The 20,302-nt window shown below is 43.8% G+C and overlaps 1 protein-coding gene across 1 annotated transcript in view; it reads left to right on the top strand.

Annotated features, from left to right (window-relative positions):
• Window positions 1-20,302, top strand: part of LOC310771155 (tudor domain-containing protein 1-like) — a gene marked incomplete at both ends in the record, with an annotated part of 63,276 nt that overhangs the window by 14,011 nt on the left and 28,963 nt on the right. The window contains 10 exons of the mRNA XM_083663818.1: window positions 57-290; window positions 4,284-4,415; window positions 5,536-5,643; window positions 5,763-5,975; window positions 7,342-7,458; window positions 7,565-7,693; window positions 15,968-16,135; window positions 17,536-17,806; window positions 19,543-19,609; window positions 19,824-19,923. Coding sequence (XP_083519944.1) covers window positions 57-290; window positions 4,284-4,415; window positions 5,536-5,643; window positions 5,763-5,975; window positions 7,342-7,458; window positions 7,565-7,693; window positions 15,968-16,135; window positions 17,536-17,806; window positions 19,543-19,609; window positions 19,824-19,923 — 1,539 coding nt within the window. The remainder of the gene's footprint in view (window positions 1-56; window positions 291-4,283; window positions 4,416-5,535; window positions 5,644-5,762; window positions 5,976-7,341; window positions 7,459-7,564; window positions 7,694-15,967; window positions 16,136-17,535; window positions 17,807-19,542; window positions 19,610-19,823; window positions 19,924-20,302) is intronic.

Raw genomic sequence — 20,302 nt, 5'->3', positions numbered from 1 at the left:
ATCTCGCATTGTGTTACCCCAGAGCGGGGGGTTTCTCCTATTGTGCGGTGAGCCAGTTGGGGAGTCCTGGTCAGAGGAGTGCCTGCTGGCTCTGCAGGGGAGGGTTTCCAACCGCATTCTGCGCGTGGAGATCCTGGGAGGGCGTGAGGACAAGGCTTTGGTGGCCATGCTGGATGAGGGCAGTGACCCTCAGGCTAATGTGGCCGAGCTTCTTCTCTCTGCCGGCTACGCCTCGCCCGCCACTGACAGCGACCAGCAGCCACCTGCTGCTGCTACTGGAGAAGCACAGGGTAAACATGCCAAACTGACTTTCTGCTTAAAGGAGAACTTACCTCCAAAACACTTTTTTTCAGCTTTTAACCAATATATATGACTTTGGGGGTGATGTGTGAAGAATTCTGGTCAGAATTTCCACATTTGACACCAAACTGTTGCCATTTGACCATTTGTATCATTTTTCAGCAGCATATCTGGCATAAGCGCCCTCTAAAGGTCGAACACTGCTTTTTTTTTTCTTCTCAAATGAATGGGATATTTGGTACAACCTGACGTCAGGTTGTCCCCAAAGACTATGGGATTTCAAGACAATTACTCCCCTACCCCCCCTGTACCCTTTCGGCTCCTCAGAACTCAAAGCCTATTCCTATTGAAGTTTGCTCTTAAAATACTGGACCAAACGTTGTCAAAGTTGGCACATGTCTTAATTATAGTTAGTTTCCCGCTGAATGTGTCACTACTTTATTACCGTAAATTCCGGACTATAAGGCGCACCGGTCTATAAGCCGCACCTTCAAAGTTGACTATTTTTTTCTTATATAAGCCGCACCGGTCTATAAGCCGCGGGTGTTTTGATGTTTAATTACCATTTGTAAGGGTTCGTGCACAGAGGGGATTGTCGGAAAAGAGATGGCTGTTTGGGGAAGCTCCCATTTATTAACATTTCAACAAAACAAGTTGCATATTTGCATAACGTATTCAAGTGTTACCATTTAGTGCAATAGTAGCTACAGAACATGTACTGTGCTGTGTAAATTTAGGGGTCCTTGGCATGAAAAAGGTTGAAAACCACTGATCTACATTATAGCCTACAGTAGTACCATAACAAAAAACAAAGCTTACAGCGCTTGACGAGGCAATATCAATGGCTAAATTAAATGTGTTTTTTTTAAAGTGCAAAATAAAGTGCCTGTAACACGACAGTAAGCGCGTAAGCCTAAAGTTGCAGTAACACGGCTGCTTAAAATATACGGTAATCAGCCTACCAGAAAAGTCATTAATCCTCGTCTTCATCTTTTAGGCTAAGGTGCAGTACACGGCTGTAACCAGAAAAGTCAAGTCATTAATCCTCATCTTCGTCTTCTTCCTGCGTACTAAAACCACCAAAGTCCTCATCTTCAGTGTCGGAAACGAACAGGCTCAGGGTGGCTTCGTCAGCCACTCTCCTCTCTCCTTCGTTGTCGCTCTCAAAACCAACGAACTCCTCTTCGTCACTGTCGGAATCGAACAGCCTCTGAAGGCCCTCAGCTGGCGGCGTCCTCCTCTTCATCACGCAGCAGTCCAGCCTTTCGGAACCCGTTGTTGATCGTGGATGTTTTGACACTCCTCCACGCTGTCAGGATCCACTGGCAAACTTGAGCCTTCAGTCGGATCTGAACGGCACCTCGGCCGTCTGCTCTCTGTGTCAACACCCTGATGCCAAGGTTACGTGCTGCTACTCGATTTCCTTCTTTCCTTCTTCTTCTCGCCGCCATCGTCGTAACACAGCCAGTTCTCCATCTTTTGAAGCATGATGTTAGATTACAACGAGCTAGTTGTGTGGCTTAGCCTTCCAAAATGTTGCTGTTAGTTTTTTAGAATGTAATACATAGAATTGGGAATGTTACATTCAATTTCATTCAGACTGTCTTTCTGGCTCAATCGCTGCCTTTTTCCCCCCGGAGCGAGGGAGGAGGGAGGGTGTTTTACCGTAGTGGCTGAGAGAGCGTAGTGGCACAGTGCTCCAATCAGGTCGCGAGACACATTTTTTGCAACATCATCCAATCAGGGTCTCGCTCTCGTAATGTCTGTCTTGCTCTCGTTCTGCCTCATACCAACATCCATAGATTTTGGAGGTTCCCGAGTGGCCGTTTGCTGAAAAAATCCATAGATAAGACGCACCGTTATATAAGCCGCAGGGGCCAAAAAAGGCCAAAAAACGGGAAAAAAGCCGCGGCTTATAGTCCGGAATTTACGGTAATATCTTACCTGGATAAGCTCGAATGATGATGTATATATTATCAGTCCGAGTTGGAAGCAGCTGTCTCCAGCCCAGGCAGGCGGGAGCGGGCGGGAGAGAGTCGTACTGTAAACCTCATGCACTAGCTCCAAGCTCCGGGGGCGCGCGCAGCAGCAGCTGGGCTCTCTCGGTGTGTCTGTGTGTGTGTGTGCTCCTCCACGTTGACTCGTGTGTGTTTTGCTGCGCGGATTGGGTTTGACCGTTTGATCAAGCAAGTAGCTCCTGTGCTCTTAAAATACTGAACACCACGTTGTCATATTTGACATATGTCTTCATTGTAGACAGTTTATCGCTGAATGTGTCATTACATTATAAATATCTTACCTGAATAAGCTCAAATGCTGTTAGAGGATTATCACACCGAGTCTGGAGCCCTTTCTGCCAGCCAGGCAGCAGCTCGTAGGCACCCTGCCTTTTAGAGCGCGAGCACGAGCTGCTGTGTGCTCAGGCAGCGGGGATGCGCGGGCCGAGCTCTTCACATGGAGGTCTGACACTGCCCTGCGCTGCAGTAACTTTTAACAAGAATCACGAAAAGCCCCAAAACGCAAATTAAAAACGGATTTCATTGCACGGTTTATCGCTAGTTGTACGAGGGAATGACGTGGAGAAATCTCGCATTGTGTTACCCCAGAGCGGGGGGTTTCTCCTATTGTGCGGTGTGCTGCTGTAACGAGCCCATGTCACTTTGCTCTCGTAACGTAGTTTGACACTCTGCCATAGAGATACATGCAGAAAAATAATTAAATTTCTAGTTCGCCACTGAATTACCAAATTGATATAACTTTCAACCATTTTCAGATTTTCTGTTTCCATACAGGCCACCAGCGTTGGCTAGTTGTTGATATTTATAAAGATATTGCCCCTCTCAAATAAATTATTTTTGAGGCAGTAGGCAAACTGTAATGGCATCGATTTCCGAAAAAAAATCTTGACTTGAACACAGCCAAAGAGTCTAGTATAGACAAGAGTATATGTCATTTCTTGGTTTTTTCCATAGGTATTTTCAAATCACTGTTCTAATACATATCTAGGGGGTAAATCCTCCTTTAAGCTGTGTTCACACCCAGATATTTATTTTTCTCTCTGTTGCTCGATTCAACCCTTTGGAATCGCTCTGTCGCTGTGTTTAAATCGCTCGTCAACAGGCACAAGAATTGACGGACATCTGGGGGCTATAACGTTACGCAATGTCATGATGTTTGTCCACTACGAGCCACCGTAGTTGTTTACAAGCTACGCCTATCAGCGTGCTCCTAACGCGAGCTCTATACCGGTAGTACAGCTCTATACCTGTCAATCAGCTGTCAATGCGGTTTGTTGCCACACAATAAACCAGCGGTTTGTTCCAAGCCAGTGTGATCCTTGACTCACTCTCACACGGCAGCCAATCAGCATTGAACAGCGAGCGACTGATGCCAGCGTAATTTCGCTCGAGTTGGGATATTTCATCTCGGCCGCTCGCTCCCATCTGAATGCTTAATTGAGTCGCGTTGCGCGAATTGCGGGACTTTATTACAAATCTAACAAAACAAAAAAAACTCTTTATCAATTAAAAAGTCCTTGTCTCCCAACTTCCGTGTGTAAATGCATGAAGGCTCGAGTCCGAGTCATGAGTGCCTCAAGTCCAAATCGAGTCACGAGTCCTGAAAATTGGCCTGGAGTCCTGAGTACTACAACACTGATATACAGTATATATCGGATTTGGTTTCTTACACAAGGGCACCTCACCAAGGCTTGACATTCTAACCTTAGGCCACCCTGTTTGCATGAAATGTTCACTGCAATGTCCAACATTTCTGCCATTCATATTTGTAAATCATATTTACAGCTGTCTTTGCCACTGCTTTTAACTGATATTTCCCCCCATAGATTCATAATTACTAACACTGTACTTAGTTCCAGCACCTGAAACTGCTAAATAATGAAGCACATCCAGTCCAAGTTGAGCACATGATTAGACCTGTATGAAATGCATTTTGTCTGTTGACACATGAAATGCCCTCTGCAGTGCCTGGACAAGTAAGTGAGGCCCTGGCGTGGTCCTGTACTGAGCTTCCCTGTGATGGCCAGACAGTGGCGCTGCTGGTCAGTGTCGTGGAGAGTCCTGGATCCTTTTACTGCCGCATCCAAAATCCTAAAGGTACAGTTGTGCCCTCAGCCTACATACACCAGGTTTCTGTTGGCAGTAATATGAATAGTATCAAATTTAAGTTAAATATTAGCTAGTCTTGAGTACCACAGAGTACTTGTTCCAATATTACAATGTTGGATCAGGTTCTTTATGCTTTATTATTTTATTATTATTTATTTATTTTCTGTTTGCACTGTGTGTTCATCTGATCAAGTCCTAGAAATGTTGTTGTGTAATATATAGATCATTTTAACTTGATCAAATGACACTTTGACTTTTCATTTATTTTAATTGTTTTCCCCACTGCTACTACCACCTCCACTCTGCTCTCCTCAACTGACTGAAGTAACTTGGAAACATTAGTGTATAAGCTGTTTTGCTGTAGCAACTGATAGGATTATCAGTTCATCTAGATGTCTACATAACACCTAGTCTCGGCTCCCAGACGTTTGGTGAGCTGCGCCACCAAACGTCTGGGAATTTCACTGTCAGAAACTGTCTGTCCGAGCCCGGCGAGAACGGCCGGCAGCAGACACGCCTACATTTATTATTAGAATTTTATTTGGTAGCGGCAATGCCATTTATCATAGTCCTAACACAGAGCATGAAGCTGATATGCTCCAAACAAAATTTATAGCTGTTGTTTATTTTACAATAATGTTTCCTACCCGGAAGTGGTCCGCTTGCTACTGTGAGTCATCAGCAGGCTCTGTAACGTTAGCCTCGGGAGTCTGGCTTATCGCTGGGGAAAAGACCTCTAGCCGCCGGGGCCGGATGAAACACGTCCTATTAACAGGTTATGTTTGTTTCTAAGTGATTAATATGTTTCTCCGCAAACGCGGCGATGTTTTGCGAGACACTGGTTCTGCATGAGCGTCACTGCGCCCAGAAAGCAGGCCCGCCCACAACACTCATGATTGGTTCTCCGATGCAAGGCTTCCAACAGCGCCACCTAACGTTATGCAAAGATTTAAATAGTAATATTCTCAGTCTTACAGGAGTGAAACGGATTAAGACTGAGGGCTGAGTCTACATAACACCTAATAATAACCTTTTTTAATAGTGCTGCCTTGATGCTGATTATCGTGCATAAATAACTCTGTGATTGTACCTTGTGTGTGTCTATCAGAGGATCAGATTTTGATGGAGCTGGGGGCTGAACTGAAGCAGCACTGTGAGGCAGATGCCCCACCATTCCAGCCTAAAGTGGGAGAACCCTGCTGTGCCATGTTTCCCGGTGAGACTACCTACTGACCCACTGCTTGAGGACACCAAACCAAACAGACATCAGTCCTTATCATTATAGTTTGGCACATGAATCTCATTTCAAACATGCAACACATTTCCTGTTTTCAGCTGCCCTCATCACGGAGCACCTGGCCAAAGCTCCCGGAGAGACCGAGCAGCCGCCTGCTGCCGCTCCCAAAGAGAGCCGTGACAGCACTGTCTCCAACGTGAAGAACCCAGAGAAAATGATGGAAAAGGAGCAGGTCCCACCATCTAATCGGACAGGAGACAGCGCCAAGGATGCTCCAGTTGAAGAGCCGACTGTGGCAACACCATCAGCAGGTAAGCTAGGAAGTCTTAAAGATGAGACTCATGCCATCAGTGTCTCCAGTATGTGACAGATGCAAGGGTGCAGAGGGCTCCTTATCACATCTTTTTTGGTTCTGCCCGCATTTAAATGAGTTCTGGCACAAAATATTTCAGTGGTTTTCCTGGGTCTATGAAAAAGACATTCTTCCTGATCCAGAGTTAGCACTTTTTGGTTGTTCAGAAGCCGCTTTAAGCTACCCAGTAGAAGAACAAGCAGCACTGATGCTGGGCATGGTGGCTGCCAAAAAAATGATTTTGACAAACTGGAAGTCCCCTGCACCCCCCTGTTTTCAGAAATGGCTTAACGAAATGATCATAAATATACAGATGGAGAGAATACGTTATTATTAGAGATGGGAATAGATAATTTTTTTTAATCTAGATTAATCCTGGTCATTAATCTAGATTAATCTAGATTAAAATGGGTCATTTGAAGTCTGTCGAAGCCATTCAAAATATGTGTGTGCAACATAAATAATGACTAGAAGTAAGTCCTTGTGAACAGGTTTCTGTTTATTCGGTTGTTCACGCCCCCCCACAGCAGCCAGGATGGGGGAGGCAGACATAAATGTCCGCGCTTACATACCTGTTCCATTCTAAAGTGATAATCATCATGGCCTGCTCAATATAAGTGGACCCTGCTACCAGACAACTTTGAGAATAATAATATATATAATAATAATAATACAGTGGAGCTGCTCAGTGGCCAGCAGATCAGACTGTGGTTGTACTGGACAGCTTCCAGGTATGAATGTGTGTGAATGTGAACAGGGCGCTCCTGAAAAAGAGAGCATTGCTCTCAGTGAGACTCCCCCTGTATAAATAAAGGTTAAAAAAAAATAAAAAATAGATTAAATAGATTAACGGCGATATTTTTTTTTATCGCGCGTTAAGAGTCTCGCGTTAACGCAGCCGTTAATGGCGTTAACTATCCCATCTCTAGTTATTATAAATCTAAAGGGCCAAATAAATTCTTGAAAATATGGGGTCCATTTGTTGATTATCTGAAAAGATAAATAACCACCTTGTAATGTCACAACTCATGTAACCACCTCCGTTCTGTATACCTGAGATTGTAACATTCTGAAACATACCGCAAATTCAATTAGTAATATGTCTGGTAACTTTTTATTTTATTTTTTGTCTTGTTTTTTGTTTGTTTTTCTTGTCCTTGTTATTGCTGTCGTGGCTGTCATGTTACTGTTGTTTAAATTTTATGGTTGTTTGTCTTAAGTATTAATATAAAACTGAAAATAAATGGGTTGGTGAGTGATCATTTTCCTGAGCCCAGTTGTATCTGAAGCCTGATTTTAAATGATTTGTTGTTATTTGATTTCAGCAGCTTCTTTCCCAGTGGACTGGAAGACAGTGGAGCTGCCTCACCACGAGACCTTCCAGCCTTGGATTGCAGCCGTCATTAGTCCTTCCCTCTTCTACGTCCTGAGCTCGAGCCAGGGTCAGAACACTCGCTTAATTCTCTCTGTGTCTCTCAAAAAGACACAACGTCGCAGTGATCACTTTCCCATGTTCTCCTCTTATGGTTGCTCTGTGTTGTCGTGTAGTGGACATGGAGAAGCTTCGGAATGTGATGATGGAGCTGGCTGTCTACTGCAACGCCAACCAGGCCTCCAACTCCGCCTCCTCTGGCCAGAGACCAGCGCTCGGAGCTGCCTGCTGCGCACAGTTCTCTTGTGAGGAATACACACTCACCCTTCATTAAATACACACTCACCCTTCATTCAATACACACTCACCCTTCATTAAATACACACTCACCCTTCATTAAATACACACTCACCCTTCATTAAATACACACTCACCCTTCATTAAATACACACTCACCCTTCATTAAATACACACTCACCCTTCATTCAATCTCTCATGATCCTATCTCATTACTTTCCACATTGTCTTTCTGCCAGATTGACATACCTGTGCAAACTGCTCTGATGGTCAATATGGTTAGTTATTAGCCTGGTAAACCAGCCGGTCACGTAAACACACTGCTCTGATGGTCAATATGGTTAGTTATTAGCCTGGTAAACCAGCTGGTCACGTAAACAAACTGCTCTGATGGTCAATATGGTTAGTTATTAGCCTGGTAAACCAGCCGGTCACGTAAACACACTGCTCTGATGGTCAATATGGTTAGTTATTAGCCTGGTAAACCAGCTGGTCACGTAAACACACTGCTCTGATGGTCAATATGGTTAGTTATTAGCCTGGTAAACCAGCTGGTCATGTAAACAAACTGCTCTGATGGTCAATATGGTTAGTTATTAGCCTGGTAAACCAGCTGGTCATGTAAACACACTGCTCTGATGGTCAATATGGTTAGTTATTAGCCTGGTAAACCAGCCGGTCACGTAAACACACTGCTCTGATGGTCAATATGGTTAGTTATTAGCCTGGTAAACCAGCTGGTCATGTAAACACACTGCTCTGATGGTCAATATGGTTAGTTATTAGCCTGGTAAACCAGCCGGTCACGTAAACACACTGCTCTGATGGTCAATATGGTTAGTTATTAGCCTGGTAAACCAGCTGGTCACGTAAACACACTGCTCTGATGGTCAATATGGTTAGTTATTAGCCTGGTAAACCAGCTGGTCACGTAAACACACTGCTCTGATGGTCAATATGGTTAGTTATTAGCCTGGTAAACCAGCCGGTCACGTAAACAAACTGCTCTGATGGTCAATATGGTTAGTTATTAGCCTGGTAAACCAGCTGGTCACGTACACACACTGCTCTGATGGTCAATATGGTTAGTTATTAGCCTGGTAAACCAGCTGGTCATGTAAACACACTGCTCTGATGGTCAATATGGTTAGTTATTAGCCTGGTAAACCAGCCGGTCACGTAAACACACTGCTCTGATGGTCAATATGGTTAGTTATTAGCCTGGTAAACCAGCTGGTCACGTAAACACACTGCTCCGATGGTCAATATGGTTAGTTATTAGCCTGGTAAACCAGCCGGTCACGTAAACAAACTGCTCTGATGGTCAATATGGTTAGTTATTAGCCTGGTAAACCAGCTGGTCATGTAAACACACTGCTCTGATGGTCAATATGGTTAGTTATTAGCCTGGTAAACCAGCTGGTCACGTAAACACACTGCTCTGATGGTCAATATGGTTAGTTATTAGCCTGGTAAACCAGCTGGTCACGTAAACACACTGCTCCGATGGTCAATATGGTTAGTTATTAGCCTGGTAAACCAGCCGGTCACGTAAACAAACTGCTCTGATGGTCAATATGGTTAGTTATTAGCCTGGTAAACCAGCCGGTCACGTAAACACACTGCTCTGATGGTCAATATGGTTAGTTATTAGCCTGGTAAACCAGCCGGTCACGTAAACACACTGCTCTGATGGTCAATATGGTTAGTTATTAGCCTGGTAAACCAGCCGGTCACGTAAACACACTGCTCTGATGGTCAATATGGTTAGTTATTAGCCTGGTAAACCAGCCGGTCACGTAAACACACTGCTCTGATGGTCAATATGGTTAGTTATTAGCCTGGTAAACCAGCCGGTCACGTAAACACACTGCTCTGATGGTCAATATGGTTAGTTATTAGCCTGGTAAACCAGCTGGTCATGTAAACACACTGCTCCGATGGTCAATATGGTTAGTTATTAGCCTGGTAAACCAGCTGGTCATGTAAACACACTGCTCTGATGGTCAATATGGTTAGTTTTTAGCCTGTGCAATAGAGAGCTGCAGTAACGAGTCCGGAAATCATCGATGCTAACAGCCCTGGTTCTTCACAGTTTTCGCCTATGGGAGTTTTGAATGGGTTTTTGGCGCGATGCTTCTAATAATCTCTCTGAGCAACGCTGGCTTAATCAAACGCGAACCAGTGTTTAGTAATATCATCTTCACACACGAGGACCACTTTTATGAGTTTTGAAGCTTTTACCTGCCGTTAAAAGGACGGCTAGCTAGCAAACGGCTAAATGAGACTACACTGTTATGTCGATGGGGATATATACATCAATAACGTCACCACTCAAAGGACGAACACGGAAATTCTCTTCCCTCACCTGGTTCAGCCCGTTCAGCCCGGGGTAATCAGTGCACACATCAACAACAGTCCAGGTTGAGTGGTGACGTGACGTGGAAGCCTATGCGACAGTGTGTAGTTCTGGATTAGCTTAGCTCGAGCATTTTACTTCTAGGGCTCGCATTTACGCTACAAAACTAATGAAAGTGGTCCTCATGTGTGAAGATTATCCGACGGAACTCTGGTTCGCGTTTGATTAATCTTGCGTTGCCCAGAGACCTTATTTGAAGCATCGCGGCAAAAACCCATTCAAAAATCCCATAGACAGAAACAGTGAAGAACCAGGAAGTTCGGGACTTCCGCGTTCTGACTACAAAAATACATCATCCCTGCGGCTCTCTATAGCAGCAGAAAGGCTAAATGACAATATAAGGCTACTAGCTGGTTCAAAACAGACACACACACACACCTGCCACCATTAGGCTGTGAAAAAGAGGACCCCTTTGTAAATGTTTTTTTTCCCCTCGCCAAAATGTAGCCTACATTTGGAGTGTTATTTAGCTATCTTCCTGACAAGCTAGCATGACATGGTTGGTACAAATCGATTCATTAGGTCGTCTAGTTTCATAGGATACCAGAAACTTCACTCTGGCTTTAGAACTGAGCCTGCTGCTGTCTCTAAAAGAAAATGTTCAAAATTGTGATATTTCCCAAATAGTGCAACATTTCCGAACATCGGCTCAATATGGCTACTCAGGGTTCATGTGTATTTTGTAAAAACAGTAAAAATATATATATATATTGCAATTCTCTGGCAGACATGTAGCTTTAGCTAATCGCTCCCTGCTAACATGAGCTCCTGTTGCCAAATCTCAAGATGTTGTTGCTGAGACAGAGACAGGTCTCGAGCAAATTAAAATTTCTCCTAATCCGTCTGTCTGAAAAATGCTATTTTAGTGTCAGAATGTTCAGAAGATATGTGGCTTGTGGAAAATGGGATCAAAACAAGTGACGTATCTCTCCGTTCACCACCATTCATATATTTGTAAGACACTGGTGCGCATAGGGTCTGACCAGAAGGGGAGGGACTTTAGCTCTCTATATTCCATTGATCTGTTTATCAATTAGTATTGAACTTTTCACCTTGAGGCAGTATAGGTGGTGTTGGTTGTTAACCACCCTGCTCCCTCAGCTGGTCAAGTTCCTGCCCCAACACTTTTAACTCGTACCACTTTCCTGTCAGGCTAACAGACGTACCCTGAATGTTCAAATAGAAGGGACACTTAGCCTTTCCATGAAGTACACTAATGAGGTGAATCCAGTTAAAAGCCAGTATCCTTATTAATTAGGTAAAAGGGATACACCACTTTTTTCGAAGTTTTGGAAGTTTATCGCCATAGAATGGAGGCTAATGGTACAGCTGTTAAAAATCTGCCAAAACACACATCTCACGGCACCAAAATACATGTTGTGCTTCGGGTACTCACCACACGATGAAATATTAATCCAAAATGCACATAATCTGTCTTTTTGGAAGGAAAAGAGGTCGGCGGCCATGTTTGGAAAGTAGTGCCGGCTACCTGCATCCCTAAACGTAACATATTTAGTGTTTTATTTGTTGGTACTACAGTACCTCTACTAGGGATGTTCATCAGTTATCGAAAATCGATAATTGATCGTTAACACATTGAGTGCCAAGGACGTCTGTGCACGTCCTAAAAAAAGTAACGAGGAGTGCCAAGGACGTCTGTGGACGTCCTAAAATCATAATTCATATTATTCCATAATTCTGCTGTTTAAGGTCGTACCCAGCCAGTGAGCATGAATCCCTTCAAGGGATCACACGGCGCCACCTTAAACATCTACACGGGAGCTGCGCCACCCACCTCAGATCCTTTACTTTGTGCAGGAGAAAGCGGAAAAAGCCGTGATCAAAGGGGAAACCGATGCATGCTGCAGCCAGAGCCATATTGATTGCTCTGTCTGCAGCTGACAGTTGGCTGCATCCGCACCCACAACTGAGCTCTTCTGCTTCTGTCTATCTGTCTGCATATAGTTTCTCCACACGATTCCCTGCCAGAAAGGCAGCACCCGAAGCCGAACGGCCAAACCTTTTCCTTCAGTCCCGTAACTCCCGTTTGCCATTTCCTTGTTGCGCTGGGATCCACCCGGGGCAAAAACGGAGGAAGCGAAAACAGACTGTGTGCGTGTGGGGAGGAGCCCGCAGCTCAGGGGGGGGGGGGGGGGGGAGAGGGGGGTGCGGCACGCAGGCTGCACAGAACCACACCACGCCACCACATCAGAAAACACCAGCCAGAGTCAGTGAATGTGCTTGAAATTAGAGTGCAAAAAGTATTCATAAAAGTGACTTTATCTTGAAAAGTAAAAAAAAAAAAGCAGAAAACCCTTGAAAGTGCTCTTCTTTCAGAGGCTGTCATTTCATAATGGAACTGTCTAGAAACAAAATTTCTTCTTTGAAAGAAGCAGGAGTGTCCAATGTTTCATTAGAGTCCAGCCCTGTCAATATAGCCCTAATAGAAAAGATTCTATAGCTGTTTTCAACTGAATGGAAGTGAATCTGGCACAGGCTCCAGACAATTTTACTGAAGCGCTGTGGCACTCAATGTGTTAAGGAATGGAATCGATCATGTGGAATTCTTATCGATTTTGTTATTATTAAAAAAAAATATATATAATAATATTTTTTCGGACTAGGTTTGGGTGGAATTCGTTCCTCCTCGCCCCACTCCATTGCACAGCCGACTAACGTGAGGTGGAGCTTCATATAGTCTCTAGTTTTCTGGCTGGGCACGGGCCTTTGTGCCAACAAAACTGTTTTAAACATGGGGAATTCACACCGGCATGCGCCGGGGACAGCAGAGTGTTGTAGAGGAGACACATTGAAATAAAGAGTTAATTGAGGAGAACACGTTGTCTTTCGTATTTTCTGCCATTGGCATTCATTTTGTAAAAAAATATATATATATATATATATATATATATATATATATATTAACTCATTGAGTGCCAGCCACTTTTGGAGAACGGACGCTCCCAGTGCCAGAGTTTCAGAGGGTTTTCAGTGATTTCTCGAGGCCCACAGAATATTGTGTGATATTACTATGTAAACACCGAACACGCACAAAGAACGATGAGACTCTCTTCTATCATCTGCAAAAAAAAGTTTATTGATATCATTTTCCGTTCTTTAGTTATCAGCCGGAGAAGATAGGTTGATTTCAGCAAAAACACATGTTTCAATTTAGAATCTGAGATATTCAGCCTTTTGTGAAAGGAAGCATTTCAAGCACATCATTGACTCTGAAGCTAATATCTTCTGATGTAATGACACCTCAAAAATAATTTCCTTCAATAAAACAGTGAAAACAAAGGAATTTTGTTTGGCCAAATAATATTTTTTAGCTGCAACCAGCAGCGCTGGCCCCTGCGTGCGCAGACCCTACACCTTCTTGCTGGTCTTGATTTACTGCTGGTGGGCATCAGATATTCTAGCTTGTTTGCCTGTCTCTGCATCGAGCCTGCTGCCTGGGTCTGTGTTTACTGTCAATGGTTGTATGCTGTAGTGCCCTGCGTGCCCCACCCCCCTCCTCCCCCCCTCCTGTCTCTGGGGCTCTGCTGCGAGTGCGTTTGCTCTGCGTTTACTCTGCACTGAAAAGTGCGCTGCACCCCGCTTTTTCACAGCCTGTCGCCGGCTCCCAGCTGAGAATAATCTAACTTTTCAGAAAGACGCTGGTGTCGGCAACTAAATCATATGGAGGGGCTATCGCAGCGGAGACGGAGGGGCTCAATTGTGGCAGCAGATTGACTGCTGTTCACAGGCACAGCTAACGTTATGCTTCATGCATATCGATGCGATTTCCGTTTCCACATGACTTCTTCTCTCTTTTTTCCTCGCCTTTCTCTAATCTGGAGAGCACTGTCGCCACCTAATGGGTCCCTAAAATAGCTTTTACACATTCAACATCCACCATACTTTCACAGGAGATGGATCTGGCTTTGATCCACGTCCCACCGTCAAAAAACGCAATTGACGAACATACTCGTCCTTGGCACTCTACGTTACTAAACGAATTGACGAACATACTCGTCCTTGGCACTCAATGAGTTAAAAAAATATTATTATTAATATGATCAATAATCGATAATTGATCGTTAATTTTCCCCGATTTTCGATTATGGAAATTTTTCTAAATGAACATCCCTAACCTCTACAAGTTAATAACAGACTGAGGTGAAACCACGGGAGTCCAGAGTTGCTACAAATATACATTGTGAGGTGGATTAGTTTTCACACCATGGTTTATGAGGAAATTGCATGCAGGGTTTAATAAACATTGTCAGCGGGGGGAAACCCCTTCTTCAAACAGTCATCCCCATCGCTCAATATGATTACAGGTAAGAGTCCCTATGAGGAGAGACCAGCTGATCTCCCCCTCCCCCCCCCTCGCTCTGTCTTTTTCTCTGTCCCTTTGCCCCCCATATCTCTCTCTCTCTCTCTCTCTCTCTCTCTCTCTCTCTCTCTCTCTCTCTCTCTCTCTCTCTCTCTGTGTCTGTCTCTCCATCCCCCATTTTTATGTTTGGTCTCTTCTTCGTTGGTCCCCACCTGCAGTCGTTGCCCCCGCAGACCCAAGCCAGTAATTTGATGTCTGCTAGTAGATATAATGACACGGTGTGCATGCAGCCGAGCATAGGAGCGGCTCTTCCTTTAAACACAGTCTACACAGACTGGAGACCCCGGCTCGCATTCCGCAGCCCAGCTAACAACAGGGTCGCTTTTAATGGACTTTTCCATGCTGTCCTTTCACAACGGAGGCTAGTAAAGCCTCACTGATTTCCAATGGCAGCTGTGTCGGTGGAGTCGTACCTCCGAAGGTTGGGTTCAAGACTTTTTAGAAGCCTATCCTAATGAACATTAATGACATTGACAGCATCCAAGGTGTTTTCACCTCTGTTTTTCTTCTCGTACATTTCTTAGTTGTGCAAGTGCATGTTGTTATCGGCCCACATTTCCTCCAAAATAGCATGGGAATACATTTCAAAGGGTTCTGGGACTTATTCTTACTATAGCTTCGGAAACAAAAGGGTGCATGCAAATTTGAGGGAAGCAGTTTCTTTTTCTTTCACACAGGTACACACAGGAAAGCACTGTGTAATTAAGAATAGGAGATGGGCTTCTAAATGTTGTGAACTTGTCTTTTAAATAAGCTTTCACGTGAATTGGGGGCGGGGGGGTTCTAGTCACCAAGTGCTCTGCCCAGCAAAGAATACTCACTCTGGAGACTCAGAAGAAAGCACTTTACACAGTGCTAGGCAGAAGAAAGCACTTTACACAGTGCTAGGCAGAAGAAAGCACTTTACACAGTGCTAGGCAGAAGAAAGCACTTTACACAGTGCTGCTAGGCAGAAGAAAGCACTTTACACAGTGCTAGGCAGAAGAAAGCACTTTACACAGTGCTAGGCAGAAGAAAGCACTTTACACAGTGCTGCTAGGCAGAAGAAAGCACTTTACACAGTGCTGCTAGGCAGAAGAAAGCACTTTACACAGTGCTGCTAGGCAGAAGAAAGCACTTTACACAGTGCTAGGCAGAAGAAAGCACTTTACACAGTGCTAGGCAGAAGAAAGCACTTTACACAGTGCTAGGCAGAAGAAAGCTCTTTACACAGTGCTAGGCAGAGTTAAGTAGAGACATGTTTATTATTCCAGAGGGGCAACTTGTCTTGCAGCTAACTAATAAAAAGCATGCGTTAAACATTTATTTTTATTTTTAAATTGTATGACATACATACATACCTACATGAAGGTAGACCAACATTCATGTATAATGTATTTCTAAGTAACCATAACTCTTTCTGCTCAAAGGGCTGCCAAAATACAAAAAACGGAAACTAGTGATGTTACTTGTTAATTCCAGTAACGTTTGTTGTTTCCCCAGCTGATGGTAACTGGTACCGTGCAGTGGTCCTGGAGGCCGGTGAGAATGAGCTCACTGTCATCTACGCTGACTATGGTAACACTGAGACGGTGCCGTACTCCAGAATCCTGCCCATCCCCCTGGACCTGCTGCAGCTCCCTTTACAGATCACCCGCTGTGCCCTCATGGGTAAGGCAATAAGACTTTTGCTCATTTTTCATATTTGAACCAAATTTTAATCGCAAAAACAAAGCCTAGAACTAGGGATGCGCGATATATCGGCAATCATATCGGTATCGGCCGATGTTAGTCATTTTTTAACGTATCGGTATCGGTCAGATGTTGCAATGTTAATATCGGTTATCATTATCAGCCAAATTCTTCACATTGATATGAAATAATGCAGTAAATCTATGATTTATGGGCTTTTCCAAAGGCTTTGCGAATAAAGAAATGCATAACTTCTTCAAATTCAGTGTTAACATGCGTTTTTCAGTATGTACAAAATGCGATGATCATAAAAATGTGGGTTTTATACAGATCATATCGACATCGGTAAATATCGGTTATCGGCCATAACGGCAATGTTAATATCGGTTATCGGCATCGGCCAAAATTTTCATATCGGCGCATCCCTACCTAGAACATCTGTTTCAGTATTTTTATTTCCAAGAAGATGCTAAAAGAAAACATGCACAGGATTAATGTGAATGAGTACATTTTCACCGCAACATTGTCATTTTGTTTGGTGTTACATTAGCACAAAAGCAGTTGTAAAGCAGCTGTTGCCCTGCAGTTAGGAATCACGTTTTAGATGTGGGATATCTGTTAGTTTTGCATGTGGGAACTGCCTCCTATGGCAGTAGGCACTGATCTTTATCCCATCTGTAATGATCAGTCAAGCCTTAAGTAAAGGAAGTTTTCCTCTCAATTATTTTATTTAAACGTTAAAAAAATTACAATAAATGACAGCCATCTAACGCAATGGTTTCATTAACGAATGGAGATGTTGACCATAGAGCAGGGCAAAATCCAAAGAGGCAATGGCACATTGTTGTAATCATGATTAAAATAGATTTAGGAAAAACACACAATGTGTGGACCAAAACAGCTCAGCAGGCACAATAGAATATCAAAAATTGAAAAAAATACAGCCTGACGAAAACCCAACGGTTGAAACGCGTTGCGGTATTTATCTTGCCCGTATCACCTTCATGAAGATGTACTCTGTTTTGTTAAACTCTTTGTAGTACACAGGTACAATTACTTCCAATTAAATTTTGTCATTTAAATTCCTAACAGCTCCTTTCTTCAATTTTCAAAATAGATTTAGTCAACATGCATACCTGAATTCATACACTCTAGTCTGCATTGAACATCTGTTGCCCTGAAACTGGTGTCTGAAAATAGCATTCAGACTATTCTTGACTGCAGTTATCATTAATTGCAAAGATAAATAATTACAAGTTGAAGGTTTTTACATTAAAATTGTAATATCCAGCTCTTCTGTAATCCAAACTGGACTACAAATTGTCCTTGTAGTTGCTTTATTAAACATGTACCCATGTACCCCCCCCCCCCCCCCCCAGGTAAAGAGCACTTCCCTGCGGTGTGGCCAATGGAGGTACTGCTGCTGTTTCAAAGGTTGCTGTCGGAAGGCGTCCTGGCCTCCGTCCAGACCTTTGACGGCTCCACTAACCTGCTCTCAGTCAACCAGCGCACAGAGGGAGGTGGAGGGCACATCAATGCCATGATCCTGGATGGGCTGCAGGCCCAGGCCGAGAGTCTTCCTAGCCCAGCCCCGACCCTCCAGGCTGACCACACTGACAACAACACATCTAGTGGAGCGTTAACGAGCAGGTGTTATGTTGGATCGGTGAAACGCTGTTCAGAGACAATAATATGGTCTCTGAGTCTGAAGTGTGCGTGAAAGAGATACATGTAAGCTGTGACACTTGTGAAGAATTGCCCCTAGCTACTAGACGTGCTTTGGGCACTATACCATCAGGGGTTTCTTTCAGTGTACACACCCATCTGGTGGATACCTTCTTTTGGCCAATATCTTTTACCTCATCAAACACCCCATTTTTCTCCCAGTTACTAATTTCGTCAAGTTTTGCATTGTTAAATGAAACATCCTCTGTGACTAACACATCATTTTCATGTATAACAGAGCATAGTACATCATTGTCAAGTTTTGCATTTTCAAATGAAACATTTTCATGCACAGCAGACTCAGAGCATAGTACATCATTGTTCAGTGGCACAATCTGAAGATTGTTTACCTGAGTAAGATCAGCTGACCTCTCTGTACCTGCAATATCAGGGGGTTCTGAGTACTGTAGGTTGTACCAGTTCTTGTGTCTGCCTGTTGCCTTTCCTGCTCGTCCCATCACTTTTGCTGTGTGAGGAATACCAGTGTCGTTGTCCACATAGCTAATTTGTTGTCCTGTTTTTAGCATTATAGAGCCTCCTACTCTTATGCCTATTGGCTGTGGCTGATCATCCTGATGATCGCCACCATCAGCGTTAGCTATAGCATTGTTGAGGAGCCCTGCAACATAACCAGCATCATTATCATCCTCTATGTCACTATAAGTTACCTCCATCACTGTCATTTTGCGGTGGGGGCTCTGGGCCCTCAGCACTAGCCCCGCCCCCTTCACTGTGATCACAATTAGCTCTCCTCAGCCTAGAGTGGTGAACCCTGACATATGTCCCACCATGACGTACAAATATCACTACCCCGTCTTGTCCTATCACGACTCCAGGACCTTTCCATTCAACACAGTCTGTTCTCTTGTAAAAGACTTTGTCTCCGGTTTCATACTTCTCATCTGTTGGACGGAGCTGCTTTCTTAGAGCTCTCCTTATTCTCTCTGAGCACTCTGACTCTGTGAATGCTTTCCTTGCTGTGTGTAACGCTGTTATATGTTGTCCTACCCATGCACTCATCGTGGTTCCTTCTAAAGCCGGTGGCTTATCGACTAGTACAGAGGGAAGATTTGGATTCTGTCCAAATACCAGTTGGTATGGGCTGAAGCCGTGCACATTCTGCATTGTATTTTTCGCCATGAGTGCCCAATCCAGGGCCGTTCTCCAGTCGCATCCGTTGTCGAGTTTAACTTTCAACAATATCTCCGTGAGCGTTTGGTTATGGCGCTCCAGCAAGCCATTGCTCCAGCAGAGGTGAAGGCAGCACCTATAAAGAATACCTGAGCCCAGGTAACAGGGCACAGCGACACCCCATGGACAAATAAAAATATGACAGCATAGAAACTAGGGCTGTGGCGATTCACTTAACTCCCGATTCGATACTATCACGATTCTTGGGTGCCAATTCGATTTATATTGCGATTCTTAAGTATTGCGATTCTACGATTGAAGTATACGAAGTTGAATCATACGCTTGTAGATACTGTATATTATATCATGAGTAGGGCTGGGCGATATAGTTAAAAAGTATATCGATATAACATCTTTCATATCAGTCGATATCGATAATTATTGATCATGTGTGCTGGTTAGGTGTGTGTGTGTGTGTGTGTGTGTAGTGTGTAGTGTTTATGTCTTGACTTGTGTTATCTTATCCTCAGCAGCCCACAGCCAGACATGGAGAGGTCAGGCACTTCACAGCAGTCTGACCCTGTAGGAGCGCTCCGGGTGAGCTGACAAAACAAGGAGAACTACTGTGCTTTACTTTCAATATTATATTTGAGACTGTCATTGTTCAGTTAATCTTTCAGTGTCATGTTATTAAGCATGTCTGTCTATTGTGCATGCACCTGTATGTACCTGTGTCTAATTATTTTGTGTGTTTCTCTGCTGTGTGTGTGCGTGCTTGCGTCTATGTGGATATGCATGTGTCCTCTGCCAGGCGTGGTGCCTGCCAGTCTACCACACCCAGGAGTCTGGTCCACTACACCGCAAAGTGTTCACCGTGACCTGCAGTCACGGTGAACACTTTGTAGAAACAGGTACAGTGCACAATATTTCTTTTACAATTTCTGTTTTCAGTGATACGCAGATCTTTGTTTAAACATGCTTAGTGGAAATAATACAATTATTATTTTATAACAGCAAAAACATCAACAAGTCTCAGGAGCCTCTAATGGACAGAAATATAAAAATCACATTTAACAATGGAACGAGTAAGCTAGCTATCTATGTACAGCACAGATGGTATATGATGGTGGAATATCATGATGCAGAATAATACTGCTTGCTTTTTCTTATCTGTTTGAGAATGAAATGTTATGATACTGATAGCTTGCATGTAGCAAAGCCCCTGTGGTTTGTTCTTGAAATGACAAAAAATGAAAACCAAGTCATGATGTCTCATTTAGATGAGCTCAT

The sequence above is a fragment of the Poromitra crassiceps genome, assembly GCF_964638095.1.
Source record: "Poromitra crassiceps genome assembly, contig: HAP1_SCAFFOLD_381, whole genome shotgun sequence".
NCBI classification, from domain to species: Eukaryota; Metazoa; Chordata; class Actinopteri; order Beryciformes; family Melamphaidae; genus Poromitra; species Poromitra crassiceps.
The sequence above is the reverse complement of the archived record's forward strand: the minus strand, read 5'-3'. Positions and strand labels throughout refer to the sequence as shown.